Source organism: Giraffa tippelskirchi, chromosome 7 (assembly GCF_054371585.1).
Source record: "Giraffa tippelskirchi isolate mGirTip1 chromosome 7, T2T-mGirTip1v1.2.pri, whole genome shotgun sequence".
NCBI classification, from domain to species: domain Eukaryota; kingdom Metazoa; phylum Chordata; class Mammalia; order Artiodactyla; family Giraffidae; genus Giraffa; species Giraffa tippelskirchi.
The window spans coordinates 108,045,803-108,070,937 of NC_137281.1; the positions used below are offsets into that span (position 1 = coordinate 108,045,803).

Below are 25,135 nucleotides of genomic sequence, written 5' to 3' on the forward strand. Positions count from 1 at the left end.
ATCTTGATTTCTTAAGATCATTTTCAATTCAAAGGAATCAAGATTCCCTGGGAAAAAATGGCTGATTCCACAGCTGGGGCTGGGAAGATACAAGGTAAGTTTGGAACACCTTAAGCCAGAAAGTAAGAAAGCATTTAAAAAAAAAATGAAAGGGACATATTAAAAAGACACAGGAGCCTGCCAGAAATCTGGGATGGTTTGTGAATCAAAGCAATACCTAGCAACTTTGAGTAAATGGGAATCCATTCATCCATACCTATAAACAAACAGATTAATAAGTAGGGAGGACGATGCTTTCCTTTAGAAGTAGAATGCCAAACAAGTGTAGAAGAAACTATGGAGTCAGAAAATCACACTGAATGAAGAACAAAATATGTACATGACATCAAAGTGTCTCCTCACAAGTAACTTGTTACTTACAAAGGGGAGAAGTCAACTTAGAAAGGGGAAGTCTGGCAGACATTAACTTAACCAAGTGATCACAGAGCTAATGTCAGTATTAATGGGATCAACTAATATCACCTACCAACTTAAGACACACACAGAGGACACATCACTTTTGTGATGTTCCCGCCCGACATGCCAAACCCTAATCTAGTCCATGAGACCAATCCAATTTGAGGAACATTCTACAAAATATCTGACTGTATTCTTCAAAAAGGCCAAGGTAATAAAAGGAAAGGAAAGACATCCGAATTGAGAGACACGTGTAAGCATGTATCACAGCTAAATGTAACATGTGATTCTGCATCAGGAAAAAGGGAATCACTATACAGGACAGTACTAGGACGCCTGACACAATTCAAACAGTGAGCACGGGTTAGACAACAGTATTCTATCAGTGTCAGTGTTATATCAGTGTTATACTTCCTGCTTTCAACAAGTGGTTATGGTTATAAATTATGAGAGGAAGTCCTTGTTCTTAAGAAAAGGGTTACTGAAGTTTTGGGGTAGAGGGGTAACAGTATCTACAACTGACTCTCAAGTGATTCAGAAAATACAACATGTAAATACAGATAAAGCAAATCATAAGTCATAAAGCAAATGGGGTAAAATATAAGCACTTGGTAAGTGGGAGTTCTTCATGATATTCCTGTACCTTTTCTGTAAGTTTAAAATCATATTAAAATTCTAAAAGTTCCCAAACAAACCAGCAATCCAACAACAAGGGATGAGTCAGAATTATGGTACAGTCACTCTATGGAAGCCTTAAAATTACATAGCGTTACAAATAAAAGTCTGTGAAAATACATAACAAAATAGAAAAAATGCTTATAGCTTATACAGGGTTGAATGATGAAAGCTGGATACAAAGTATTTTATGTGTCCATTATTATAACTAAGCAGAGCAAGCATGTAAGTAAGATTGGAAGGGTAATATCAAAGGTGGTAATAAGGATATTAGGGGAAAGGGCAAGATCAAGTGACTTTTTCTTAAAAAAAAGAAAAGAAAAAATCAGCATATTGAAAAAATTACTTGCCAGCATAGGTACTCCCCCATCAGGCAGGTATGCTGGAGAATACTGGAGATCAGTGCTACTGACTGCCTTCTCTTGCCTCAGGCTGCCCCTCACCAAACCTTGATACCTATCCCTCACCCCAAGAACAGATACTGTGGGTCTGGAGTGCCCTCAGCAGGGGCATCTGAGGGTGGTGGGGCTAGGGAGTATGAGCCTCCCATGCAGGCAGTCTGCCAGGCCTGCCCCACACAGCAGCTTCAGTCTGCTCTGAGCAGCGAGCTTAGCAGCTGCGGACACAGCTGAGGGGAAGCCCAGCAAGGGCACATCTGAGACTGGGCCTCCCTGGCCAGGCCAGCACAGAGACCCCTTTGAGTGCCCTTGGCTTGTGCTGACAACACCAGGGCCTCTTGCCGACACGCTCCCTCCTGGGCATAGACCGTAAAGCTTCCTGGAACTCAGAAGGTTTAGGAACTCTGGGATGACTTTATCTCAAGGCAGAGTGCCTGGTTCTGTTGTCAGCGGGGTGAAGTGTTAAGTCCTTATCAGTCCTTTACATTTTTAACATAAACCAGTCTATTGAGCACCTGCTTTGATGGGTCGCAAAAAGAAGTTCGGAACACAAGGCTTTGCTATCAGAAGGCAAACTCTCAGAGAGCCCTGGGCAGCTGAGAGAAATAGGGCAGGAATAAAAATGAAAGTCTGCCTCCTTTGCGGGAGAATTAGTTTTGTTCCTCTTATTATAAGAGATGTGTTTAAAACTCCTTCCCTAAAGAAGCAGAAATAAGAGTTAGAGTAAGAGACCTTCAGAACAGGCAGCTGGGGTAGAGAGAGCAAAGGACACCCCAGTCCTGTTGGGGAGCAGGAGCCAAGGCCCACGAGCTCCTGTGGAGAGGAACTCATTACATGACTCTACCGGGCACTTCTTGTTTAGAGCTGCTTCCCAACTGCTCCCCAGCCTAGAGCAAAAAGCACCACCATTCTCAGTCACGTGACCCGATTTTAAAGTATTTTATTACATAATCTTTTCATGGCACCATCAGGAGTAACAGAAAACGTTATCCCCAGTTCCTAACCACATCCTGAAAAATATACATTTGTATTTATATATTTATATCAATACTCCACCCCATCCCCTAATTCCACTACCTAGTATAGGACTTTTGCTTAAAGCAAGAAACTATTCTTTCAGGTAAGAAAATATATATGGAAGCTAAGTGAAGTAACAGTTAGAGTGACTGGGGACAGCTAGGTCGTGGGGGCAGGAGGGAACGGGTGAAGTCCAGGCTAGGCAGGATGCATCACTGGGTCCAGCAGAGGTGGAGAACAGTGTATAAAAAGGCAGCGTCAGGCAGGTGGCTCTGGTGTCCTTGGTCCATTAGGAGATGGCCTTTGCCTCAGGAAGGAAGGCTTCCCAGTACTTAGCCAGCTGCAAAGAAGTGAGCTCAGTAAGCAAGTGCTCTCATCGAGTGGCAGAGCCTGAGCCTGGAAGGGGAGCAGGCCAGGGCACTCCCCCAAGTGCCCTCGGCCAGCACAGGGAGGCTGCACATGGGTAAGCTGAGAGTGGACCTTGGGACAGACTGGCTGGCCAGCCACACTACCCTTACCTCTCTAGACTGAAGGATGCATCAAGTGCAAGGTCTGAAGACAGTCCTGGTTCTGCCCCAGAGGAAGTACCCTTGTGGGGGCCACAGCTTGGCTCAGGTCAGTCAGCTCCTCACAACAGGGTCACTGTTCCACATACCGATTGGGGCCTCAGCCTCAAGAGGGCTAGGTGGCATCAGGGGGTTACAGGGAGAGGAGAGTTGGGGTTTGTCCTTAAAAACCAACTCACTGTAGGATTAGGGCTATCCTGCTTATTAGCAAAAGATCCTACTGGATGCTCCATGTTAGAGAAATAGGACTTATGTTCAATTATTGATTAAGCAGGGCCTAGACCCCTGATGGATGTCAGACCACCCTGTCACCAAAGTCTCAAGTAAGCAGCTGGCCCAAGCAAGCAGGAGAGGAAGAAAGCTATGCACAAGTTACATACCTGCTGCTGTGAATACAGGAGTGTCTCGAGGTACTTGATCACATGGTTTCTGAAGTCCTTGGATTTCTCTTTCTAAAGGAGACAGGATTCTACACTGACCATCCGGACAGTTGCTCCTTCCCCTCTTGACAGGATGGTGATGCTTTTTGCTGACCAAGGCTGAACACAGCCTCAGAAAGGAGAGGCAGCAGCTGGATTAGCTACAATTTTCAGCCCAATAACCTCTTGCAAGGCTTTCTTGAATGGTAGCAGGGTGGGAAAGCGAGGAGAAAGGACAGGGGAGCAGGGGGGTTATGACAGGGCAAACTTTGTTTTGTGTCTAACTGCTCTGGTCCAGCAACCAGTGGAGGACAGCCACTTTGCCTCAGGAACACACACACAAACGTGAACGCACACACACACGCACATGCACACACATACTCAGCCATGCTTGGTCACAATAACTGCCAAGTCGCTGGCACTGCCGTCTGTCTCCCAACTCAGTAGAGATGTGGACAAAACCAGTACCACCACTAAACCAGGCACTGCACACTGGTGAGAAGGAGGATCTTCTATCTTACCTCAAACCGTATAACTTCTTTTCGGACCACAGTTGAAATCCTTTCAAAGTCCCTTTCATACTGAGTCACCCGAGACTCCCACTGGGAAGAAAGAGGAAAGAAAGGATCCCTTAACATATTATGGAGTTACTATTAAGTCTTTACCTCTGAACAGCAACTGTGTATCTGAGACCTCAATTGGTCATTTGTTTGTCCCTTTGGGTAAGATTAGATATGGATATTCCACAGGTAATCCAGACTCCAGTAGAGGTCACCTCTGGGACTGGCTGGGAAAGAGGTGCCGTGTGCTTCTGGCCAAGTCTGGTTCCTAAGAAATCTAGGTCCCCAGAGGCTCCAGTTCAGGTACTTGCCAGCAAGGCTGGGAGGCCCAGAGAACTGAATTTAGTTCTCACCAGGAGGGCACATGTGAATCACCTTGGAGCTTTTCAAAGACCCAGGCAGGACTGCTCCTGCAGAGATTCTAATTTGGCAAGTGTGAGTGGAACAGGAAAGGAGGAGAAGGGCCAGGTCTCAGGGTGGGCCCTGGGCCATTTGCAGAGGCTTTGCCAGCCGCTGTCCTTTAGACTCCATTAGTTCTCTTGCCTGCTGAGGGGTTCTAAGCAGCTCAGTGGGGTGGAACCTGGACTCATTCAGGAGCCAGAACGTCCCTGCAGGTCTGCTTCGGAGGGGCTCACCTCTACAATCTCATCCTTGGCCTGCTGCAGCTTGTCGGGTTTGTTGGCCCACAGCAGCCGAGCCTCAGCCTCCCGCTTCTTCTGCAGGGTGGCCTGAGCATCCTGCCAGCGCTGCCACGTCTTCATGCGCTGGTCAAAGGCGGCCTGTGGGGGTGAAGGTTGGGGAAAAGCACAACCAGCCCTTCAGGCGCTCTGCTGGCTCTGCCTTGGAGGGAGGGCGCTCTCCCAGCGGCTGTGCTGGGGAAGGGCTGAGCAAGGGCAGGTTCCACAATCCTGTGTTAATGCCCAGCTGGAAGTTTAACGTCCAAAAACACAAGCTTGGGTAAGACTTCTCTCCAAGGCTCCAGGAGACCAGCGTCATGCTGCTCCCAAGGCTGGATGGCTCAGGGCAAGCAGGTGGTCTGATGCCCATGCCCAATCTATGGCTTTCAAATGGACTCCCTGAGGTCAGTCAGTTCATGAGTCTACACACTTTCCTTGAATGTCTGCCCTGTGCCAAGGGCTAAGAATATAGTGGGGAACGAAACACATAGGCCTGCTTTCATGGAGCTTGAAGTCTAACAGGAAAGGCTGACATTGTATTACTAATTGCCAATAAGTAATATAAGAATGCAGAGTACAGAAAAAACAAGCAGAGAACTGCAAAAAAAACCACTTGGGGACCTAGTTGAGCCTGGGAGACACATCAGGGAAGACCAACCTAAGGAAGCAAACTCTATACTGACACCCAAACAATATACCGGGTGAGCCTGACAGATCTCCCCACCACCCCCAGCTTAACAGAACTTTATATTAAGTAAACTTCATCTCATCCACACATTCAACTGCTCGAGGCTATCAAGGCTTTCAAGAAGCTCTCCAAAGTCCACTTGCTGGTTTTCCCTGTTTTCAGCTCCTTGATCACAATGAGCATGTCCAGAGGATGCCTGTTGGACTAACCAAACCATCCTGTACCCCCACTGGCTCTGTAGGCTTCAAGAGGCTGGGAGGAAAGACCTCTGCCTGGGGCAGCCTCCCAACACTGCTCCTTCTGCTCCCCTCCCCTATGAGAGTTCCCTGGATGTTTTCCAGGCCTCCTTAGTTCAGGCCTTTGCCAAGACTTGAACCTTAGGGAGTGAAATGACACCAAATTTATCTTCCCCTGCATTGTCACTGCTGCTTACCTGCAATTTCTAAACAGCTGAATAAAGGATCAGGTAAAGTGTGACCTCAAATCCAACCTAATACCCTAGGCTAACTGTGGTACAGCTGCAGGTTTCAGCAGAGAAGTAACATCTGTTCATCTCTCCAGTCCCACTGCTAGAACATGACCATGAGAAGGGCAGGTGAGGGGTCTCTGAGAAAAGACCAGCTTGCAGTTCTGAGCACTAAGGCAAGCCGCCTCAGTGAGGCCTCCCTCACCCCTCTCCATACAGGGTCCCTGGCCTGAGGGTCGTATCCAAATGCTCAGCTCTCCAGAAGCCCCAGACAACACTGCTCTCTGAAAGCATCCCCAGAGAGAACCCTTCCCTAGGGTGGCTTTCCAGTCTAAGTAGTCTGACCTGTTCCAAGCATTCCCGAACAGGTTATTTTTCCAGCCTTTTAACACTCTGGAGTTAGCAGCAAACCAAACAGCAAAGGGAGAGGACAGTGAGCAATCTTACAGACTATATTAAGCAACTCTATCATGGAGAAAAGGAGTCCTGGGGGCAGCGTGGCTCCTGACAATGTAGGAGCTCTCAGGCTGGGGAGAGTTCGGGGATGGAGAGGGAGAGAGAGAGGGAGAGTGTGCGTGTGAGGCGGGGGGCTCTGTTCCAACTCAGAGGCTCAGATGTTCTGGTCCCAACCTGGATCAGGCAGATTCAGGCCCTTTTAGCGCAGGTGCCAGGCTCCCTCTTGGCTCCTTCCTCTGTCTCAGAGAGGCCATGCGAGAGCTAATCTCACTGCCCAGTGAAGCTTCCTCAGCCACTCTGAAAGGTCAGGTAAACCAGAGTGCCCTGGTCACCAGAAGAGAAGGTGAGGTGCTTGACCTGAGAGGTAGGCTGCAGTCTCGTCATCGGTGTGGTCAGCACAGCACAGCTCTGGTGACAAGCTCTCTCAGCCCCCTGGCCACACTCCTTCAAGCAGCACCACGCTGGTTGTGTGCAGTTACCTGGTGGCCCACATTGGAGGGAAAAGTGGAAGCCAGCAAGAACTCTGCCCGGGGCCAAGCTGCTGCTTACTGTTAAGAAGGCAAAGACCAGAGGGCTGAGGAAGTCACAGCTCCAAGGGGCCCAGACCTAAGCCTGGAACAGCCTTGCTTGAAGAAAGGAATATAGGATGTTGTCCAGCTTCAACAATAAGGAAAGGCCTACTTGGAAATTCAAGAGTGGTCTTTTCTTCAAGCTGATTTAAAACACTGGCTGTGGGCCTCAAAATGACTCAGAGATAACCAAGAGTTTAATGGATGTTTCAGTTCACAAGATACTTTCTCTTTTGAGAGTAGAAAAAACTATTCCTATTTCAAGCTATAATGGATGAAACCATCTTGGGAAGAAGAAGTGCAAAGGAAAAGACAAATTAAATCCAGTGGAGGAAAAAGAGGAGAGGAACGAGATGCTTACGCGGACTATGGCCAGGAGGCGAATATAATCACTCAGGAGCTCTGCGAGGAGGAAGGAGTCATTGTTGGCCTGTTCCTGGTGGAGCTGCTCGATCTTTTCTTCTACCTCAGCCAGCTGGGAGAGTGCCCGTGACAGTGCTGTGTTGTCCTCAGAGCTCCCGAGCATGGCGAGACTCTTGGCAAACTGGGCCGTGTTCAGCGCTAGCTCTGGAAGAAGACAGCAGAGCCTCTGATCTCCTGAGGAAGAGGGACAAGTCGGCTGGCACTGCCCGGGTACCTGAGCTACGCTGGCCCCCACGTGTCTGGCAACCATGGGCTCTGCAATCTGGTCACTTACACCAGAGCCAACTGAATTCAGAAAGTGAGGGTGACGCAGCTCGGGCACACAAGCAAAGAAAGGTGCCTGCTGCCCTCAGTTTCCCTAGGTTAGGCTTACTTGGATGGAGCAGTGCTGATGTCCTGGAGAACTAGGGGCCAGTTAATAGAAACAGGCCAATGGCACAGTTCTGATTTTCACATTAGAGCTCATAGTAAGCAGCCTGCCTGCATGAGAGAGTGTATGTACACACTGCATAGTCTTGCGTGCACCAGAGCAGAACAACTTTTCTGTGAAGAGCCAGGTATTTTAACCTTTGCAGACCACATACTGCTCACTCTCCTTGCTCCGCCCCAACACCCTTCCACCCCGTCATCTCTTCAAAAATGTTAAAAACCACTTACAGCCACAGCAATAGGTCCATGACGAATAGGTATATGGCTAGATATGACCCAGGGGGCTGGGTCGTATTTTGCCAACCCTTACATTGGTCTCCATTCTAATGGTTTTCTGCCTGTTTAGATTTCTGATTATCAGCATGTTTAAAGCATTCAAATTTGGCAAATTTCACTAGCTCTTAAGCAAATCTCACCAGAGAAAGGTGAAGAAGGGTTAGGAGACATACATGGTTTCCCGCATTTACATATTTTTCATTGGACCATGTAGCTAAGGCATGTAACATCATTTTGGATATAAGCCACCAACTCAAATGCCACCAACCGAAGCCCACAATCCCAGGTGAAGCTGTAACTGGGATGGCTTCTCTGCACTCCTCCCAGGTAAAGAGTACAATGCCTTTAGCGGCAGAGGCATGTTTCCTGTCAGGAGATGCAAGGCATTACCTCTTTGATCAGAACATCAAGGACCAAGTGGGTTGAGAATTTCAAATTGAATGGCTGAGAGGCTTGAGAACAACAGGCCCTCCCATCTCTAGCTCACTGGAGACATCAGTTTCCCCCCAGCTCCAAGTGCACATCAGAAGCTTGTTACCTTTCCTGTGGTTGACTAGCGTTTCTACAACGGCATGCAGTTTCCGTAAGCGCTGCTCCTCACACTCTACCTCCTGGAGCTTCTCCTCAAACCACTGAAACACACAGGCCCAAAGCTTTAAAGGAGGCTACTCATCATACAGGTGTAGAGCTGTCTTTTCCTTAGCAGTTTTTTTCTTCTTTTTTAAGGGGCTGAATTATTGTAAAAAGAAAGTCTCTAATCTCAGAAATTTCAGGACTCTTCAAGGCTTCTGACCCATAACCCTGAGGGGGTTGGGGAAGCTGAGGCCCAGTGCTACTCACAATGTCGGATTCATTCATCTTGATGGTCATTTTGCTGACCGCATCTGTGGCTTTGTTGAACATCTTGAGGAGACCAGCACCACTCAATGTCTGGGTACCCACAGCACGTGGCAGCTACAAGACCAAGAAGGTGGGGTGGCAAGTTATCTGCTGCCCCAATTTTAGGTTCAGAAGAATTAGTATCCATCAGATGGCATGCCCCAAACTTGCCAAATAAATTATCTGAACTGTAGTCTGTTATTTTCAAGGGCAGTTAGACAAATCCTTAACTAGCCATGTGGAGAGGAAAAAAAAAAAAATCAAAGGACCACATTAAAGATAATCAGCAAAATTCTCAGCTTTTGATACCGTGTGCAGAAAGACGGGCAGTGTGTGTTATGTGGCCAGGTGACCTCATATTGAGATTATCTGGCTACCCATGCATGAACTGCTGAAATACCAAATGTTTTTGTTGAAAAGTCAAAAGTTCTTTTTGGATGCATACTTGTACACAGCTAGACTTAAAATCTTGAGACACTTTGAAGCTGTAATTCCATTCGAACTTTCCTCAGGGAACAAAGGAGCATAATAGATTGAGGCTACTTTTATGGACATCTAGTTAAGTCAAGCATGCCAAATACTCAGAAACAATTTGACTAGTTCAGTCTTCCTACTCCTTTCCTAAGGCATGAAAAGGATGCTGAAGAATCCATAGTGTATGCAGTATACCACGCTGAACAATTTGAATTTAGTGCCCAGGACTCTTGAGACGGTGATTCTTAACTCAGGGCCATTTTGCCCCCTAGGGGACAGTTGGTCATGTATGGAAATAATTTTGCTTATTAAAACTGGGGACAGGGGACTTCCCTGGTGGTCCAGTGGCTAAGACTGTGTTCCCAGCACAGGGGACCCGGATTTGATCCCTGGTCAGGGAACTAGATCTCACATGCTGCAATTAAGAGTTCACATACCACTACAAACGATTCTACATGCTGCAACTAAGAAATATACTGCCAAAACTAAGACTCTGGATACAACCAAATTAAAAAAAACCTGGGGACACGAGGTGGGGGAGGGTACTAGCATCTAGTTGATAGAGGCCAGGAATGCTGCTAAACCAACAATGCACAGGACATCCCCACAACAAAGGATGATCCAGCCCAAAATGTCAACAGTGCCACTGGAGATAAACCCTGCTCTAGGGGCACCAGGCAGGTATGAGGGCATGAAAAGGAAAAATGGATTTAGGAATCTCAGAGGAGAACTAAGATTTAGAGCATTAGACAGAGAATTTTTAATTAAAGAAGTTCATTTTGGTGGGGCAACCCATATACTTAGTACCATTTTCTTATTTCGAGTAATATATACAATATGCAAATTAAAGAAAAATTTAAAAATAAAAACAAAATAAAAAAATAAATACAAAACAACAGTTCTACACTGTCACTTATTTTCTTCTACTTTTCTTTCCTTTGAGATACAACATTGTTTTATTCTAGTGTTTCTTTTGATTCTTAATGGCTAATGTGCTTCCTCAGCTGTGTTTATATGCTATTTCATGTTTCATTTTATAATTCTTGTTTTAAACTGAAGTACAGTTGATTTATAGTACTGTGTTAGTTTCAGGGGTATAGCAAAGTGATTCAGTTGTGTATGTACATATATATATATTTTCAGATTCTTTTCCATGATAAGGTTATTACAAGGTACTGAACAGAGTTCCTTGTGTTATACAGTAAATCCTTGTTGTTTATTTTATATATAGTAGTGTATATCCATTAATCTCATACTTCTAATTTATCCCTCTCCCTCATCATTCTTCAAATGTATGCTCCAATGTATTCCTGTATACTTTCTGTTTATGGTGAGAATTAAGTATTTGTTGTATTGATATATTTCACTAACTCGTCAATTATTAGCAACTGGGCTGTCTCTAATTTTTCACAATCATGAATAGCCAACGCATCGCCTGTTAAAACACTGTCCACTTGAATCAACACTTTTGCTACATGCTGGCAGTTCTGAGGTCTGTGGTTAAGTGGTTTTGAACTAAAATTCCACAGCTCCTGGCACAAAATAAGCATTCAATTGAAGCCAAGTAGTAACCTATGAAGGACATGCCAAGATCTGCCAAACAGATCACTGTGTTGATCCAGTAAGACAAAACTGGGTTGCAGTTTGACCTCTACAACCAGTTACTTTTGACTGCAGGTAGAGCTGCTTTTATTTCAGAGGCTGAAAGATACTTGTTACTTTTGGGCACTTATAAACTATGATACAGTCAGACTAGGCTATAAGCGTGTGCTCAAATATTTGTTGAAGGAATTAGTTTCATTTCACAGGGGTAGATATGAATTGTGAAATTCAGTTTGTACAATACTAACCTCTTCTTTTTCCAAGAACTCTCTGACATCAGGGTCCTGTAACATGGTAGGATGATTCACAATCCTCTGAAGGTACCTACAGGATAAGCAGTTATCTGGTTAGTTGACCTGGCCTTACAAAGTTTGGGGTATCATACCATCCTGGCAGGGGTACAATGTCTTTCATTACTTTAAAATGTCCTCAGGGCACTTAAGTATGACTCTGCTTATAAGCACATGTAAGTTCATATTCTTCAAATTTCCAAAAAGGAAAGAAAAGTAACTGCTTAGAAAGAGACCTCAGAGCCATTCCTGACTGACTGTTGAAGAAGGAGAGTATGACTGCCTGCTCACTCAGGAGAGGAAAAGAAAAGAGGATGCTCTGTTCCTAACGTGGGGAGGAAAGAGACTTAGGAAAGCCTACAGACAACATGGAGGTGGGAATCTTTAACTCATTCAAGTTTCACCACTACTAACTCTAGCAAATGTCTCATGGTAATTAAGTCTCAGTTTTAGCTCCTCATTTGTTCTTGTGGTACTCAAGAAAATAGTTTTATTGTACTTGCCTTTCTAAAGCAGCCCTCCGTTTTTCAAGAAATTCTGCAGAAGAAGAATCTTCCTTCCCAACTTTTACTTTTGTCATTCCTGGAACACAATTTAAAAAGAAAAAAACAAGAAAACTATAAATCATCATGAAAAGCTTTAGGCTGCAGAAAAGCCCACAGGAGGAAGGCAATGAGGGAGCTCTACAAAATACAACCAAAGGCCACTTCTATGTCATGCACAAGCATGAACAAAAGATTCTTTACACAAGAGTCAGTTTTCATACTAGTCTTAAAGTGTTGAAGGTTCTCAACCCTGGGACTTCCAGAGCACGTTTTCTAAAAGGGGGCCATGGGGCTCTGAGTAAAGATTAGCAGATATCAACTGATGGTAATGGGAAGAGTCCTTGCTCGACCTCCTTCCCTCATTCAATGAGTACATTTCAATCTGGAGGGAACTGCAACCACTGCAGACTGCAGGATACCAATACACACACACACTGTGGAAACTAAAAGCACAACCACTGAAGACTCTCTCTCACACACACACACACACACACACACACACACACACACACACTGTGGAAACTAAAACTGCAACCACTGAAGACTCCAGGATACCAACACACACACACACACCCACTGTGGAAACTAAAACTGCAACCACTGAAGACTCCAGGATACCAACACACACACACACACACACACACACACACACACACACACACACACACACTCTGTGGAAACTGAAACAGGCCTCCTGCTGTACCCAAGGAAAGAGACCATGTCAAAACATGCTGTATCTCTAACCCTCATGTGATTTATAGGAAAATGCTGGAAATGCTTCCTTTCTAACTGTTGGATTCTACACTGTCATTAGAAGTAATCTCACATACTAAGTAGAAAGTATATTGTAGAAAAGAATGCAAAGGAAAAAATCTAAGCAGAATTAATGGGCTTACCTATTAGGCTCTTCTCAGGTGGAGGAGGGACAATAAAGCCATTCTGGGAGTGCTTCTCTGAAAGCTTCTCATAAAGACCCAGAAAGTCACTAAATCTTCTTTTCACTGCAAAGTGTTTACTTCTGAACATTGGTAAGCTTGTCTTGGGGACAGAAAAAACACAATATTTCATTTCCAATAGGGGATGAGTGTCTTGAAAGTCATCCAGCTAACATCAAGGGAATCTTTCCCCAGATCCCTGGTCTTCTAGCCACTTCGTAAATAAATTTCTCCAAGGCTGAGAATCTCAACCTTTTTCTTTTTTGGAGTTATAATCCTCTCTGGCTGTCTAGAAATCTATGGAGCCCTTCTCAGAATAATGATTTTAAATGCACAAATTAACATACATGGGATTACGAAGGCAACTAATTAAATTCAAATGCAGTTTTATTTGCAGGTTAAGAGCCTTTGCTTTAAGGAAAGAGATGCTGCAATCTAGTTTAAAGCTAGAAGTCTATGGTCATCTCCAACCCTTTCATCCTGCCCTGACTTATTAAAGGTATTGCTGCCAGAATTAAAGCAGCCAAACTGGAGAAAATACACAGTAAACACTGCCCCTAAGGGGAGGATCAGACGAAATGTCTACACTGTAGACACTTGAACCTCCAAGCTATCACAGGGTCTAGAACACAGGGGCAGCCCAACGAGTAATAGAAAGGTAATATAAAGGAAACGTCCAGTTAAAAAAGACAAGGCCTACATTTAATTGAGAGATCATTTAATACTCACCAGACAGGCAAAGTTTAAGGAGGTGGGGCCTTGCCAACTGTTGGCAAGGAAGTATGTCAATGGGAACTTTTACGTATTGCTGATGGAAGTATAAATTGGTACAAGGACTTAAAAACACAGTTTGTATTCCTTTTCTTCAAAATTTGCACTACCTGTGACCCAGTATATTATACTTCTGATAATATACCCCAAAGAAACTCTTCTATGTGTACGCCAGGAGACACGTGCAAAAATGTTCACAGCTCATAATTACAAAAACTGGAAACATGCCAAATATTCACAACAGGAAAATGGATAAATGTATTATGCTATAATCACACAATGGACTAATTAACTACAGCTACGCACATCATGGATGGATCTGAGGAACAATGGTAGTAAAGAAAGCACTATTTTTAGCATGATACCATTTTTATGAAACTCAAAAAAAAAAAAGCAAAACAGTGTATTGTTTAGATACATATGTGAAGACTTTTTATAAAGGAAATGAGAGACAATTCAGGAGAGTGGTGGCCTCTAAGGTGTGAGGCAGAGGAGAGGAGAGGGAGAAACACGCAGGTGGATTCAATGGTACTCATCTTAAGACTGGTGGTAGGTTCAGGGCTTCATTTTTTATGCTTCATAACCTGCATACAACAACGTGTAAGTTTTGTATGCATTAATATTATATAAAAAAGGAAGACCAGACCCGAGGGGCAAAAGGTTAGGGAGAGTGTTAAAAGAAGCTCCACATAGGAAACCTCAGAAGAACTGATGATTTTTAAACAGGTGATACAGTTTGGGGTGATCTGCCAAACTAGCTCTAAGCCACATAGCTCTTAAGAGGGATGGCACTATATCAGATACATCACATGTCTTGATAAAACTTACAAAGTTTCACATTGAAGTGTTAGCTCTCTGGAAGAAAAGTGGAAAGGCTCAGATGAGATTACCAAGGGGATGCAGACTTGTTCCATCTTGAGTAAACTTGAAGGAAGATGTTGACAAAGAAACTAAAGAAATACCCAGAAATAATCTGAATGATGACCTTCTTGGTATGTGCACCCAAATCTATTAAGGTGGTCATCAGCAGGGTCACTTGGACTCACCTGTGTCGTAACTTTGTAGGCCACATAGGCATTCATACCATCCCCTATGGGAGAACAGAAAGCGGGAGAGGATTATTCTGTGAACTAAAGCAGGACCAATCTTGCTAACATTTAACTAGGAATCATAAGGCAGCCACAGGAGCCGTGTATAAGGACTCTTGTTTCAACTCCAAGCTTTAGATCCTATATTATAATCTACTTCCTACTTTGCCTCGAGGCCTCTATGGCACATATCATCGTCCCATGGATGCTGGCTGGGTCCCCGTTTGAGTTAGACAAGAGTCAGTTCCCTGTTTCAAAGCCAGGCTCTATTTATACCTTCCACAAAGCAGCACTGGACACTGACAATCCATTGGTTGTTACCATGCCAATATTTGGGCTAGTTACACACATCTGTCTAAATCCAAACAATTCTCTTGCTGTATAAAGCAGGAGGAGGAGAAGGAAGCAAATGATGTAAAAGGAAACAAGTAGTCCTACCCTAAGCTAGCTCTGGGCTCCCTTTACTCTTTCAGAAATACAGTCCCAGCCCCTCCACCCGAGCTAGGGGACACTGACCCCTCTCATCTAGCATGTTCTCCCAGAGCAAAGGGCCTGGCAGGAAGACACTTGGGCTGCCTGATGTCACACAAATCTCTCTTTCCTGAAGGAATTATTTTTCTGAAAAAGCCTTTGACTGTTACATAATTTGGGATTCAAGCAATTGTTTTTCTCTGTGGTACTGTCCTAACCTCTACCACTTAGGAATATAAAGGCACCATTGACTCCGTGAGTAGTGAAAAGACACACATTGGACTTGAGACAGACATAGGTCCAGTGCCGGGCTCTGGAGCATTGGGTTGGTTTCATTCCCTTCCTCTCCGCCCTGACTCTTCCCCACACCAACCAGGAAAATGCAGGTCAACAATGACTAACTGCCAAAGCCTCTGAACTGGTCCTGGGATGAGGGCAAGTTCTAGCCCTGCAGGATCACATATTACAATTTTGTCTGACTGAGATGGCTGGATATAACTGCTTTTATAAATTACACAGAGAAGTTGGAGACTGTACAGGAAGAGAGGGCTTATTTTCTCTACCCAGTCAAGCCCTGCCAAAAGAGCAACATATAAAACAAAATATAAGTTTTAGAAATTACTTTATATTGATTACTACTGTTAGTTCTCTTCTAAACCATTTAAAGTATATTGCCTATATATAAATAAATTATTTATTTATATATAGGCAATATACTTTAAATGGTTTAGTAAAATAAATAAATTTATTAAATAAATAAATAAATAAATAAAGTATATTGCCTAATACTACTAAGGATGTTTATCACCGATAAAAGGAAAAAAAAAGTATTCAGACTTTTATTCACAGTTTGATAGTTATGGTCAAATGTCCAAAAGGTCATTCCCATAATTTAGTGCCTGCAGTTAGGGAAGACTAAGTGCAAATGTACGTAAGACATAATAGCAAAGTGGGGTCTTCAGACACTCTGCCTACTTACCAGCTGTTTTTATTGAGGCAGTGTGTGAGCAGACAGATGTAACTGCCTGTCCAGACCTCGTAAGATATGGAAATGTTCTAGAAATGCAGCAGTTTTAAATTTATGTTAATTTCCTACGTAATTTCAGGAAGTTGAAAATAATACATGCAAATTGCCAAGGCTCTAAAAAGCAATATCCTGGCAGAAGTGAGATTCTTAATTTATTTAGATGTTTGTGGGAATGAGAAGCGCATGTTGAATAAACAGCCCACACAAACAGAAGGTGTTGTTATAAAGATCGATGTGAATCTTGAAATATGCATATGAAAATGCTTTAAGTAGCTTGTTTCTTGACATCGATGTGACTAAGAATCTAGATGATGATACAAGGGGATGAAGGTTTATCACCAAAAGTGATTTCTGTTTAAATAAATCTGATCCATGGGACATTTAAATTATTGTTACGGGTTGAACTGTGTCCCCCTAAATAAATTATGTTGATGTCCTAACCCCTGGTACATCAGAGTGTGACCTAATTTGAAAATAGGGTCTTTATAGAAGTAACTAAGGGAGAAAGAGGTCAGTATGGTGGGCCTTAATTCAGTATGACTGGTGCCCACCTAAAAAGGGGACATTCTGACACAGAGACAGACACACAGAAACCGAAGATGATGTGAAGACACCCTGGGAGGATGTCATGTGACAGTGAAGGCAGAGTTGGAGTGATGTAGCTACCAGCCAAGGAATGCCTGAGGCTCCAGAAGCTAGGGGAGAGGCATTGAATAGTCCTTTCCTGGTGCCTTCAGAGGGCGATGGCCTCACAAACATCATGACTTCAGACTTTCTGGCCCCCAGAACTCTGAGAGAATACATTTCGGTTGTTTTAAGCCATCCTGTTTGTGATACTTCATTACAGAAGTCCTAGGAAACTAACATATTCTCTCCCTCTCCTGGTACAAACATCATGACTTATAAAACGTTAAAACAGTATTTACTTATGATTTATTTTGTTCTACCAAGGATGTAAAGTAGTTAATAACTAGCCTAAAATCAATGTACTTATGGAATATTCATAAATAATAGAGAGGTAAGAGAGAATTCTAAACATGTAATTCAAAGTTTTGGTCCAGGTTCTACCATAGCCCATATGTTGTGACCTGACAGGAAAGCTCCATTTCACTTATTGGTTCTCAATTTCCTCTATTGTTGGATGAGGGAACTGGATAAGATGCTCAGAAACATCCTACCAGTGCATCAGTCTAGGAAAAGTAAAACTCCACAGTTAACAACAAACCATTTTGGCATAAAGTCTAATCAGATTTTTATACTCTTGTTCCTAGTTCAGAATAGACAAAGGGTTGGAAATTCCATTTTTCTTCTTAACCATACAAACATCACCCCTACTTAATAGGAGGAGAAAGCTCTGTGCAGCCTCTTCTCATTAGAGACCACACCTAGAACAAGGAAAGTTGAGGCCTGTTGCTCTCTGCTCACTAAAAGGTCTCACAAACTTGTAACACAGGAAGGCTATCCTAAAAATCCACGTTCTGGCCAAAGTTATGTATTGTGCTTCTTGACAATCTAATTTCTCTTTGATCAAAATCCAACCTGCATTTTTTAATCTTTACCTATGAGAGAGAGTTGCAGACTTCCTCACTTTATTAGAATATCAAAAGTACAAAATAAATGGTATGTAACAAGAAATTCGGAGAAGGCAATGGCACCCCACTCCAGTACTCTTGCCTGGGAAACCCCATGGATGGAAGAGCCTGGTAGGCTGCAGCCCATGGGGTCGCGAAGAGTCGGACACGACTGGGCGACTTCACTTTCACTTTTCACTTTCATGCACTGGAGGAGGAAATGGCAACCCGCCCCAGTATTCTTGCCTGGAGAATCCCAGGGACGGAGGAGCCTGGTGGGCTGCTGTCTATGGGGTCGCACAGAGTCGGACACGACTGACGCGACTTAGCAGCAGCAGCAGCAACAAGAAATTCAAATGTCGAGGGAAAAATAAATCCAGCATCTCCAAATTTTAAAATGTGTTTTTAGGGTGCTTACATGGAGTTTATTTCAAGAGGGAATAAAATGGTCTCCACAACTCGGGGAGAAGGCAATTTGGGGGTTTTAAAAAGGGATTCGAATAGTATTAACTTTCTGATTTTTCTTCTTAAAGCCAAGAAAAGCCTAAATAAATACCTTAATTGCTGTTTCTGGCCTTGGAAGCATAGCAAAGAGCATCGTTTCATAGGAAAGATGATGATGAAATACTTCACACTAGCTGGTTCAGCTCTGGAGGTTAATCATTTAGAAATCAGCTAACTGTGCTTTTCACAGCCACATCTGAACACCATAGGAGTCCCAGGTACACTCACCTATCTTCTCAGGATCAGTTACACCGACTGTCAAATCAAATTGGTCTTCCTGCTCTTCTTCCTCTAGCTTTTAAAGAGAAAGCAAACAATGAGAGTTGATACCCCAAAAAAAGGCTATTCATTTTACTCTGTATTAATATTACATCAAGATAATAATATCAGGATATATTCTTCTACACATCAGTTTTCAGCTCTGGCCATTCCCAACAATCTCAATGAAGCAACTTCCACAATTCTAAGTTGGTGCTTGCTCAAAGGTCTTCGTTACATCTATTCTCTTAAAACGTTATTTTGATCATAATTGAATAATTACTAGGTTTTGGAAGACTTGCCTCTTTCAGGCTAAAGAGGGAATGGGGAGAGACTACACTCTTCAATATAGGAGCTTTGGACACTAAATATCACTAGTGATCATTGAAAGCCTCTGTGCTATCCTCTGGATAACAGACACTCTGCCCAGGAAAGAATCCTTTACTGGATTCTGGTTGTTCATTAACCATAAAGGTCTTCTTCAAGAGTTATAAATATTAACTCAAGCAACTGAACTTCAGACTGGCAGCACAGTCCTAAACATCCAAAAGAAGACCAATAGCACAAATTCTCACCTCCTCATAGCTTGGCTGGGGCTTAGAAGAATTCGTGGCCTCCTGTGGAGGAAGAGAAATGAGTGTTTTGGCTGGCACCTTCTTCTGATTATTTTGTGTGCTGTCCAGGGATAGCTCCACTGTGGCATCTAAAAATAGTTGATATTTTATAATGAAGGAAGAGTCAGAAAAACTGTAAGCTAGAATAAATGGACCTAAGACAAACACAGTAACACTGGGGAAATGCACTATTTGCCACATCTAAGGATGACACTGTTGTTTTACCACAGTTTATGAATTGCTCACAATTACAGTTTTAGATCATCTTGCGAAGATTAAGTTATGTTTAATATACACTGTCCAAGGGGAATAAAAAGACGCTGTAATATCTAAACATTTCTTTTGATCAAAATTGTTAAAAAACAAAACAAAAAAAAATACATGTTTAAGAAGTGCCTTTGTCTAATCTGGGAAAACACAACAAACAACTCATTCCCTAAGTGTTCTAGACGGGATTTTTAAAAGAGCACTATGTACAATTTTTAGGCATTAAAATTACTTACGCCAATGATAAGAATGTACTCTCAACTTGAAGCAATGGAGCTAGAAGTTCAAAACCTAAACAGCTCAGATTTTTTTTTCTTTTTAATAAAGAAAACTATAAATATCCATTTGGGTTTGGCCTGGTCAGTAGGTATCCAATTCTAGCCTTAGGGAGTTCAAAGAAAGCAGTTTCTTTTTCTTTTCTAGACTTTCACTTGGAGCTAAAAATGAAACCACAGAGAGGGGTCTATAAGGCATAACCAAGTCCTAGATCAATGTCATAATCATTAAAAGTTAATCATGTCTATAAACAAGGTTGCCAAACTGTTGGAATCATATTAGGACTCTTTCACTTATCAGGAAAAAGGCAAACATACAGATAAAAATTCATCCATAATGAACATGTTAAGATGACAGGATCTTTGAAGCAAGAAACCAGCTAAAGTATGTTTAAGATAGTCACATCATGCAGGCACCACACAAATAATTAAGTTATGCAATCCAATACATGTGACTGAAAATGGAACAGGAAATTTAAACATTTAAAACCTTAAGCTTATTAGACTTTTGAAGAGCTGTGCATTTTAAAAAAATGTTTTTATTTACTTATTTTTGACTGCACTGGGTCTTTGTTGCTCCATGTGGGCTTTCTCTAGTTGCACAGAGTGAGGGGCTCCTCTCCAGTTGTGGTGCCTGGGCTTCTCATTGCAGTGGCTTTTCTTGCTGCAGAGCAAGGGCTCCAGGTGCACAGGCTCTAGAGCACAGGCTCAGCAGTTGCAGCGAATGGACTTAGTTGCCCTTAGGCATGTGGGATCTTCCCATCAAACAGGTGTCCCCTGCATTGCAAGGCAGATTCTTAACCACTGGACCACCAGGGAAGCCTGAGGTGTGAATTTTTAATTGAAAATCATGTGACAACACATATCAACAATGGTTTTTTCTCCCTCTCTTTTCTTTTGGCTGTGCAACTTATGAGATCCTAATTCTCTGTCCAAGAATAGAACCTGGGTCCTTGTAGTGAAAGCACAGAGTCCTAACCACTGGAGCGCCCTTTTCTCTGGACTCTAGGTAAAAGTAATAGAAAAGCCATTGGATTCCATCACAGAGATTCTGATCACCACTAATCAAGTAGAAAAATAACAGAGTATTTTATTTAAATTACCACATCTGAGAAACTACTTGAATCCTAAACTAAATGTATCACTGTAAGCATTCCTTTCCATAGATATCTTATGTTCCTTTCTTAGTAGTGAAGGCAGGCACTTGCCGCTTACGCAAACAGCTGGGAATGAAGTAAATCAGAACTCTTATAAGAAATAAATATATCTCTAATAAAGATCTTCTACATGGTTGTGTACATAAAACCCAACCATGGGAGTAATTCAGTCAACACTAAGATTTCAAGTCTCCTTAAAGGGCAAATCATATAAATGTTAAGTTCCCAAAGATAAAAAAACCCTCTGTGCAATCTGCCATATAACTAGATAATTATTTCCATTTCTTCTCCAGAAGTTTTATCTAAAATATAAACATTAGCAGAATAAATAGCAGGCACTTAAGTTTCAGAGAAGAAAGCAATGGAAAATCTTTGAAATCTTTATATTTTTTCTTCTAAACTCTTCTCATGTCTTAATTTTCCAATGACTTCAAATGTGAGAGTCCTCCCAAGATCTTACCCTCCACCCTCTCATCTCTTCCTTTCCTTTGTCATTCTCCCCTTTGAGGGTCTCATTTACAAGGCAGCTTTAATCACCACCTCTAGGAGACTGACTTCCATATCTCCAGTTCTTACTCCTTTCCCCAGGGAGACTACTATAGTTCAAATAACCTCCTGAGCATTTCCCTTTGCATTTAAAACTTTAAAAATCTAAAACCCAAACTCACTCTCCTCACTCTCCAACTCAAAGATACTTTCTTCTGCAGAATGTAGTTCTCAAAATGGTACCATCTTCTTCCCAATCCTTGGGCTTGAAATTTTTGACTTTGTCTTTAATCTTCATTTTTGTACACCCATTACATCTAATCACCATTACCAGATTTTGTTGATTTCATTTCTTGAAAAGTTTTATCTTTCCTTTCCTATTTCTATTACCTTTACCATTTCATCCTGGAATTAATTTGTAAGATGCCTTCTGACATCTCTGAGCTTCCCTTGTGGCTCAGCTGGTAAAGAATCCACCTGCAATGCAGGAGACCTGGGTTCGACCCCTGGGTTGGGAAGATCCCCTGGAAAAGGGAAAGGCTACCCACTCCAGTATTCTGACCTGGAGAATTCCATGGACTATATAGTCCATGGGGTGGCAAAAAGTCAGACATGACTGAGCCACTTTCACTTTCTGACATCTCCAGTCTTTGTCCATCGCAATCCATTTTATATAATAATTCTATCAGGTCAGTCTTTCATCACTTACCCATTTCACTTTCCTGACTCAAAACTCAATTAAACCAATGGCTCTAAACTGACATTAGGATGAAAATTCAAATTCAAATTATTATTGTTGTCTAAAATCCTCCTAAACAACATTTCCAGTCTTATCTTCCATGGTATCTCTAAGAAGCCCCTGCTTCTGGCCTGCTGAGTTTGCTGTCCCTTAAACATACCATATTATTGATTCTCCCTCCCCAAACATCTGCACGCTCTTTTTTTTTTCCAACATAAACCCTGCTTCTTTCAAAAAGTCTTACAAGATCATTGTAGACCAGAGCTTATTACTGAGGGCACTACCAACATTTTGGGCTGGATAATTCTTTTGCTGAACAGCTGTCTGTGTACTGTAGGGTGTTAGAAGCATCCACAGCCTCTACCCAGCAGAAACCAGCAGCACTTCCAAGTGTGACAAACAAAAACATCTCCAACCATTGCCAAATGTCTTTGAATGTCTTTGGGTGGGGTGGGTGGGGATGACCATACCTTGTGGAGAACAGGGCAGCCCTTCTCAACAAAAAATTATTGGGCCCAAAATGCTAAGAGTACCAAGACTGAGAAACTCAATCCTAGTGTTTTTCAAACTGCAGGCTGTCGTTCACTGGGGAATTGTGATAGCAATTTAGTGGGTTGCAAACAGCATTTTAAAAAAGAGAGACAATAGAAAATTTCAGATTGTATGGAAAATAGTAAGGGCAAGTCACTCAAGAAAACTTTATTTCATTTTATATAAATATATAAATATTCTGGATTATGACAGAAAGTGTATTTCTTACTATGAATCTTTGTCATAAAAGTCTAAAACCACTGCATTAGTCTCCTCTCAGACCCCTCTAAGTTCGCATGACTTAATTAAGTAACTGTATATTTATGTTTTACTCACTAAACCTATATCTTGATGACAGGTACTGCCTTTTATGTTTTGCAATCCTCCACAATAGTATCTTACAAAGAGTTGCCTTTCTCATATATATACAACTTTTTACTTTAATTCAGCAAGTTAGAAGATTCCCAGCTTAAGTTTTGAGTCCATACTTGCCTGCAAAGAGATCCTGTGGCTCTTGATCTTGTTCCTCATGAATCCCATTTTCTTTGGCTCCACTGTTGATGGGAAGAAGGGAAGCAATTCTCTTTGGAGACTGGGGCTTACTCTGAAAACAAAGAAATACTTTGAATAAAATAGTACCATTAAAAACAAACCTAGAGGACTTCCCTGGTGGTCCACTGGTTGAGACTTCGTGCTTCTACTGCAGGGGACATGGGTTCGATCCCGGATTAGGGAACTCACCATGGGCAAAAAAAACAAAAAACCCCAAAACAAACAAACCTAGAAAGTGACTTTTGATGTATTCCTCAGTTGCTCTGCCAGGTGTTTAGGGGAAGACAGGGTCACTAGTCAACTAGTTCAATAAGCAGCAGATGGTTACTAGTGATGTAACTGGCCTGAGTGATCACAGCTAAAATAAACTCATACATTTTAGTGTTAATTTCTAACACTATAACCCCGCTGAACCATCCTACCCCAAGGCACATGATGCCAATGTGGGTATGTGTATACACAGATAATTTTCAAAAGAACCCGTCTAGATCCATTTCTCAGTTGATGACCTTTACTCTTTCAAATGCTGATGGGGCACATTCTAGTGTCCAGGATACCACACTAAGGTCCAGAATTCAAGCTCTGATCCTGATTTACTTTGTGGCCTTAGCTGAACCATTCACTGACGTCCAATTGTGTGGACATTACCACCCCTCCTCACAGGCAAGAGAAGGTGTAACACTTCACGTCTAATGTTATTTGTAAGTATAATTCATCTTTTCATCCTTAACTTCTAGAGAAACAATTTTCAACCAGACTTATGTTAGGCTAGCAGAAGAAAAACCAGCCATGCTTAGCCTATGGGCACATGGTGAAAATACAGTCAGTCCATGGCTTTCATCAAAAGCTCAGTGATCAGCTATAAACAAGGGTGGGGTGAGGCCCCAGACGGATACCAGAGTGAACAAAGCTGGATTGTGTAGAAAATGAACAAAAAGCTAGGAATCTGGCTTCAAAAGCCATGGTGTCATACTAGAAAGTTTTGAAGTCAGACCCCAAGGCCAAATCAGTTAAAAGACCTGACTTAAGGGATCTTTTATGAAACACTTCCTTAACAAATCTGAGGGCATTTGTTCCTTGGAAACAGGCCCTTTCTGACCAGATAAAGTGAAATGACAGATTTACTGGGTACAATGAATTTGCCATGCCAACAGCTCTATCCCAGTATTAGTGCCACCCTCAGGGAAAGAAACTGTAACCAATACATAGATTGATACTAGCAAACAATGTTTCTACTGAAATTGTTTATGCTAGTAAGATTTAATGAGCTTTTAGTTATATGTGCTTAAATGTTACCAATTCTGTTAGAGACACTGATTTTGTCTTCCAGTTGCTTCCACAATCTTAAAAAGATAACCAAAAAAATCACTGCAGTAACCAAAAAAATCACTACAGAGACACATACAACACAGACAAAACCAAACCCCACACTTCCCTTCTGCCTCTTATGTTGCCAACCGCTTTCTTACATACACACTTCCGTCCTATACATGCTCTGGTAGAGTAAAGGGAATCTCATGAAAACCCATCTGATTTCTTTTAATTCAGTTCCCACTAATACCAGTTGCCTCGATGTGGAGATCTAGGAGAGATGAAACCTCAAGATACATTAAGAATATATGTATGTCAATGTAATTTACTAATAGCTCACCAGAGAGACTAAAGCAACAAGAAAAGCACTGGTTAGAGTTTACCCCTTTTAAACAACACCTAGAAGAACCCATTCTTGTGACATGGAGATGAATAAAATCAGCTTTCCATTTCTGATTTACCATCTAAACTTGGAAGTTTAAAGATTAAGAACATTTTCTGGAGCAATGGTAGAACAGCTCTCTGGGAGAAAATATTTGCAAATGATGAGACCAACAAGGGCATAATTTCTAAAATATATAAATAGCTCATGCAACTCAATAACAACAACAAAAAACAAGCAACCCAGGACTTTCCTGGTGGTCCAGTGGTTAAGAGTCTGCCTTCCAGTGCAGGAGATGAGGGTTCAATCCCTGGTTAGGGAACCAAGATCC

At 42.4% G+C, this 25,135-nt stretch overlaps 1 protein-coding gene across 19 annotated transcripts in view; it reads right to left on the reverse strand.

Annotated features, from left to right (window-relative positions):
* Nucleotides 1–2,452: 2,452 nt before the first annotated feature.
* SNX1 (sorting nexin 1) overlaps nucleotides 2,453–25,135 on the reverse strand; it is a 35,166-nt gene continuing 12,483 nt past the window's right edge. For 3 of the 19 annotated variants that reach the window (XM_081507428.1, XM_081507427.1, XM_081507425.1), the window contains exons 2-15: nucleotides 23,052–23,163; nucleotides 19,066–19,107; nucleotides 18,461–18,527; nucleotides 14,618–14,661; nucleotides 12,762–12,903; nucleotides 11,824–11,902; nucleotides 11,279–11,354; nucleotides 8,916–9,029; nucleotides 8,614–8,707; nucleotides 7,309–7,514; nucleotides 4,727–4,870; nucleotides 4,053–4,133; nucleotides 3,493–3,564; nucleotides 2,453–2,886 (exon numbers count right to left, since the gene is read on the reverse strand). In XM_081507428.1, the coding sequence (XP_081363554.1) occupies nucleotides 2,836–2,886; nucleotides 3,493–3,564; nucleotides 4,053–4,133; nucleotides 4,727–4,870; nucleotides 7,309–7,514; nucleotides 8,614–8,707; nucleotides 8,916–9,029; nucleotides 11,279–11,354; nucleotides 11,824–11,902; nucleotides 12,762–12,903; nucleotides 14,618–14,661; nucleotides 18,461–18,527; nucleotides 19,066–19,107; nucleotides 23,052–23,099 (1,260 nt within the window). In that variant the 5' untranslated portion in view covers nucleotides 23,100–23,163 and the 3' untranslated portion in view covers nucleotides 2,453–2,835. Of the gene's footprint in view, nucleotides 2,887–3,492; nucleotides 3,652–4,052; nucleotides 4,134–4,726; nucleotides 4,871–7,308; nucleotides 7,545–8,613; nucleotides 8,708–8,915; nucleotides 9,030–11,278; nucleotides 11,355–11,823; nucleotides 11,903–12,761; nucleotides 12,904–14,617; nucleotides 14,662–18,460; nucleotides 18,528–19,065; nucleotides 19,194–23,047; nucleotides 23,164–25,135 lie in introns of all 19 variants that reach the window. The other 16 variants (XM_081507416.1, XM_081507418.1, XM_081507415.1 and 13 more) reach the window with 9 other exon arrangements.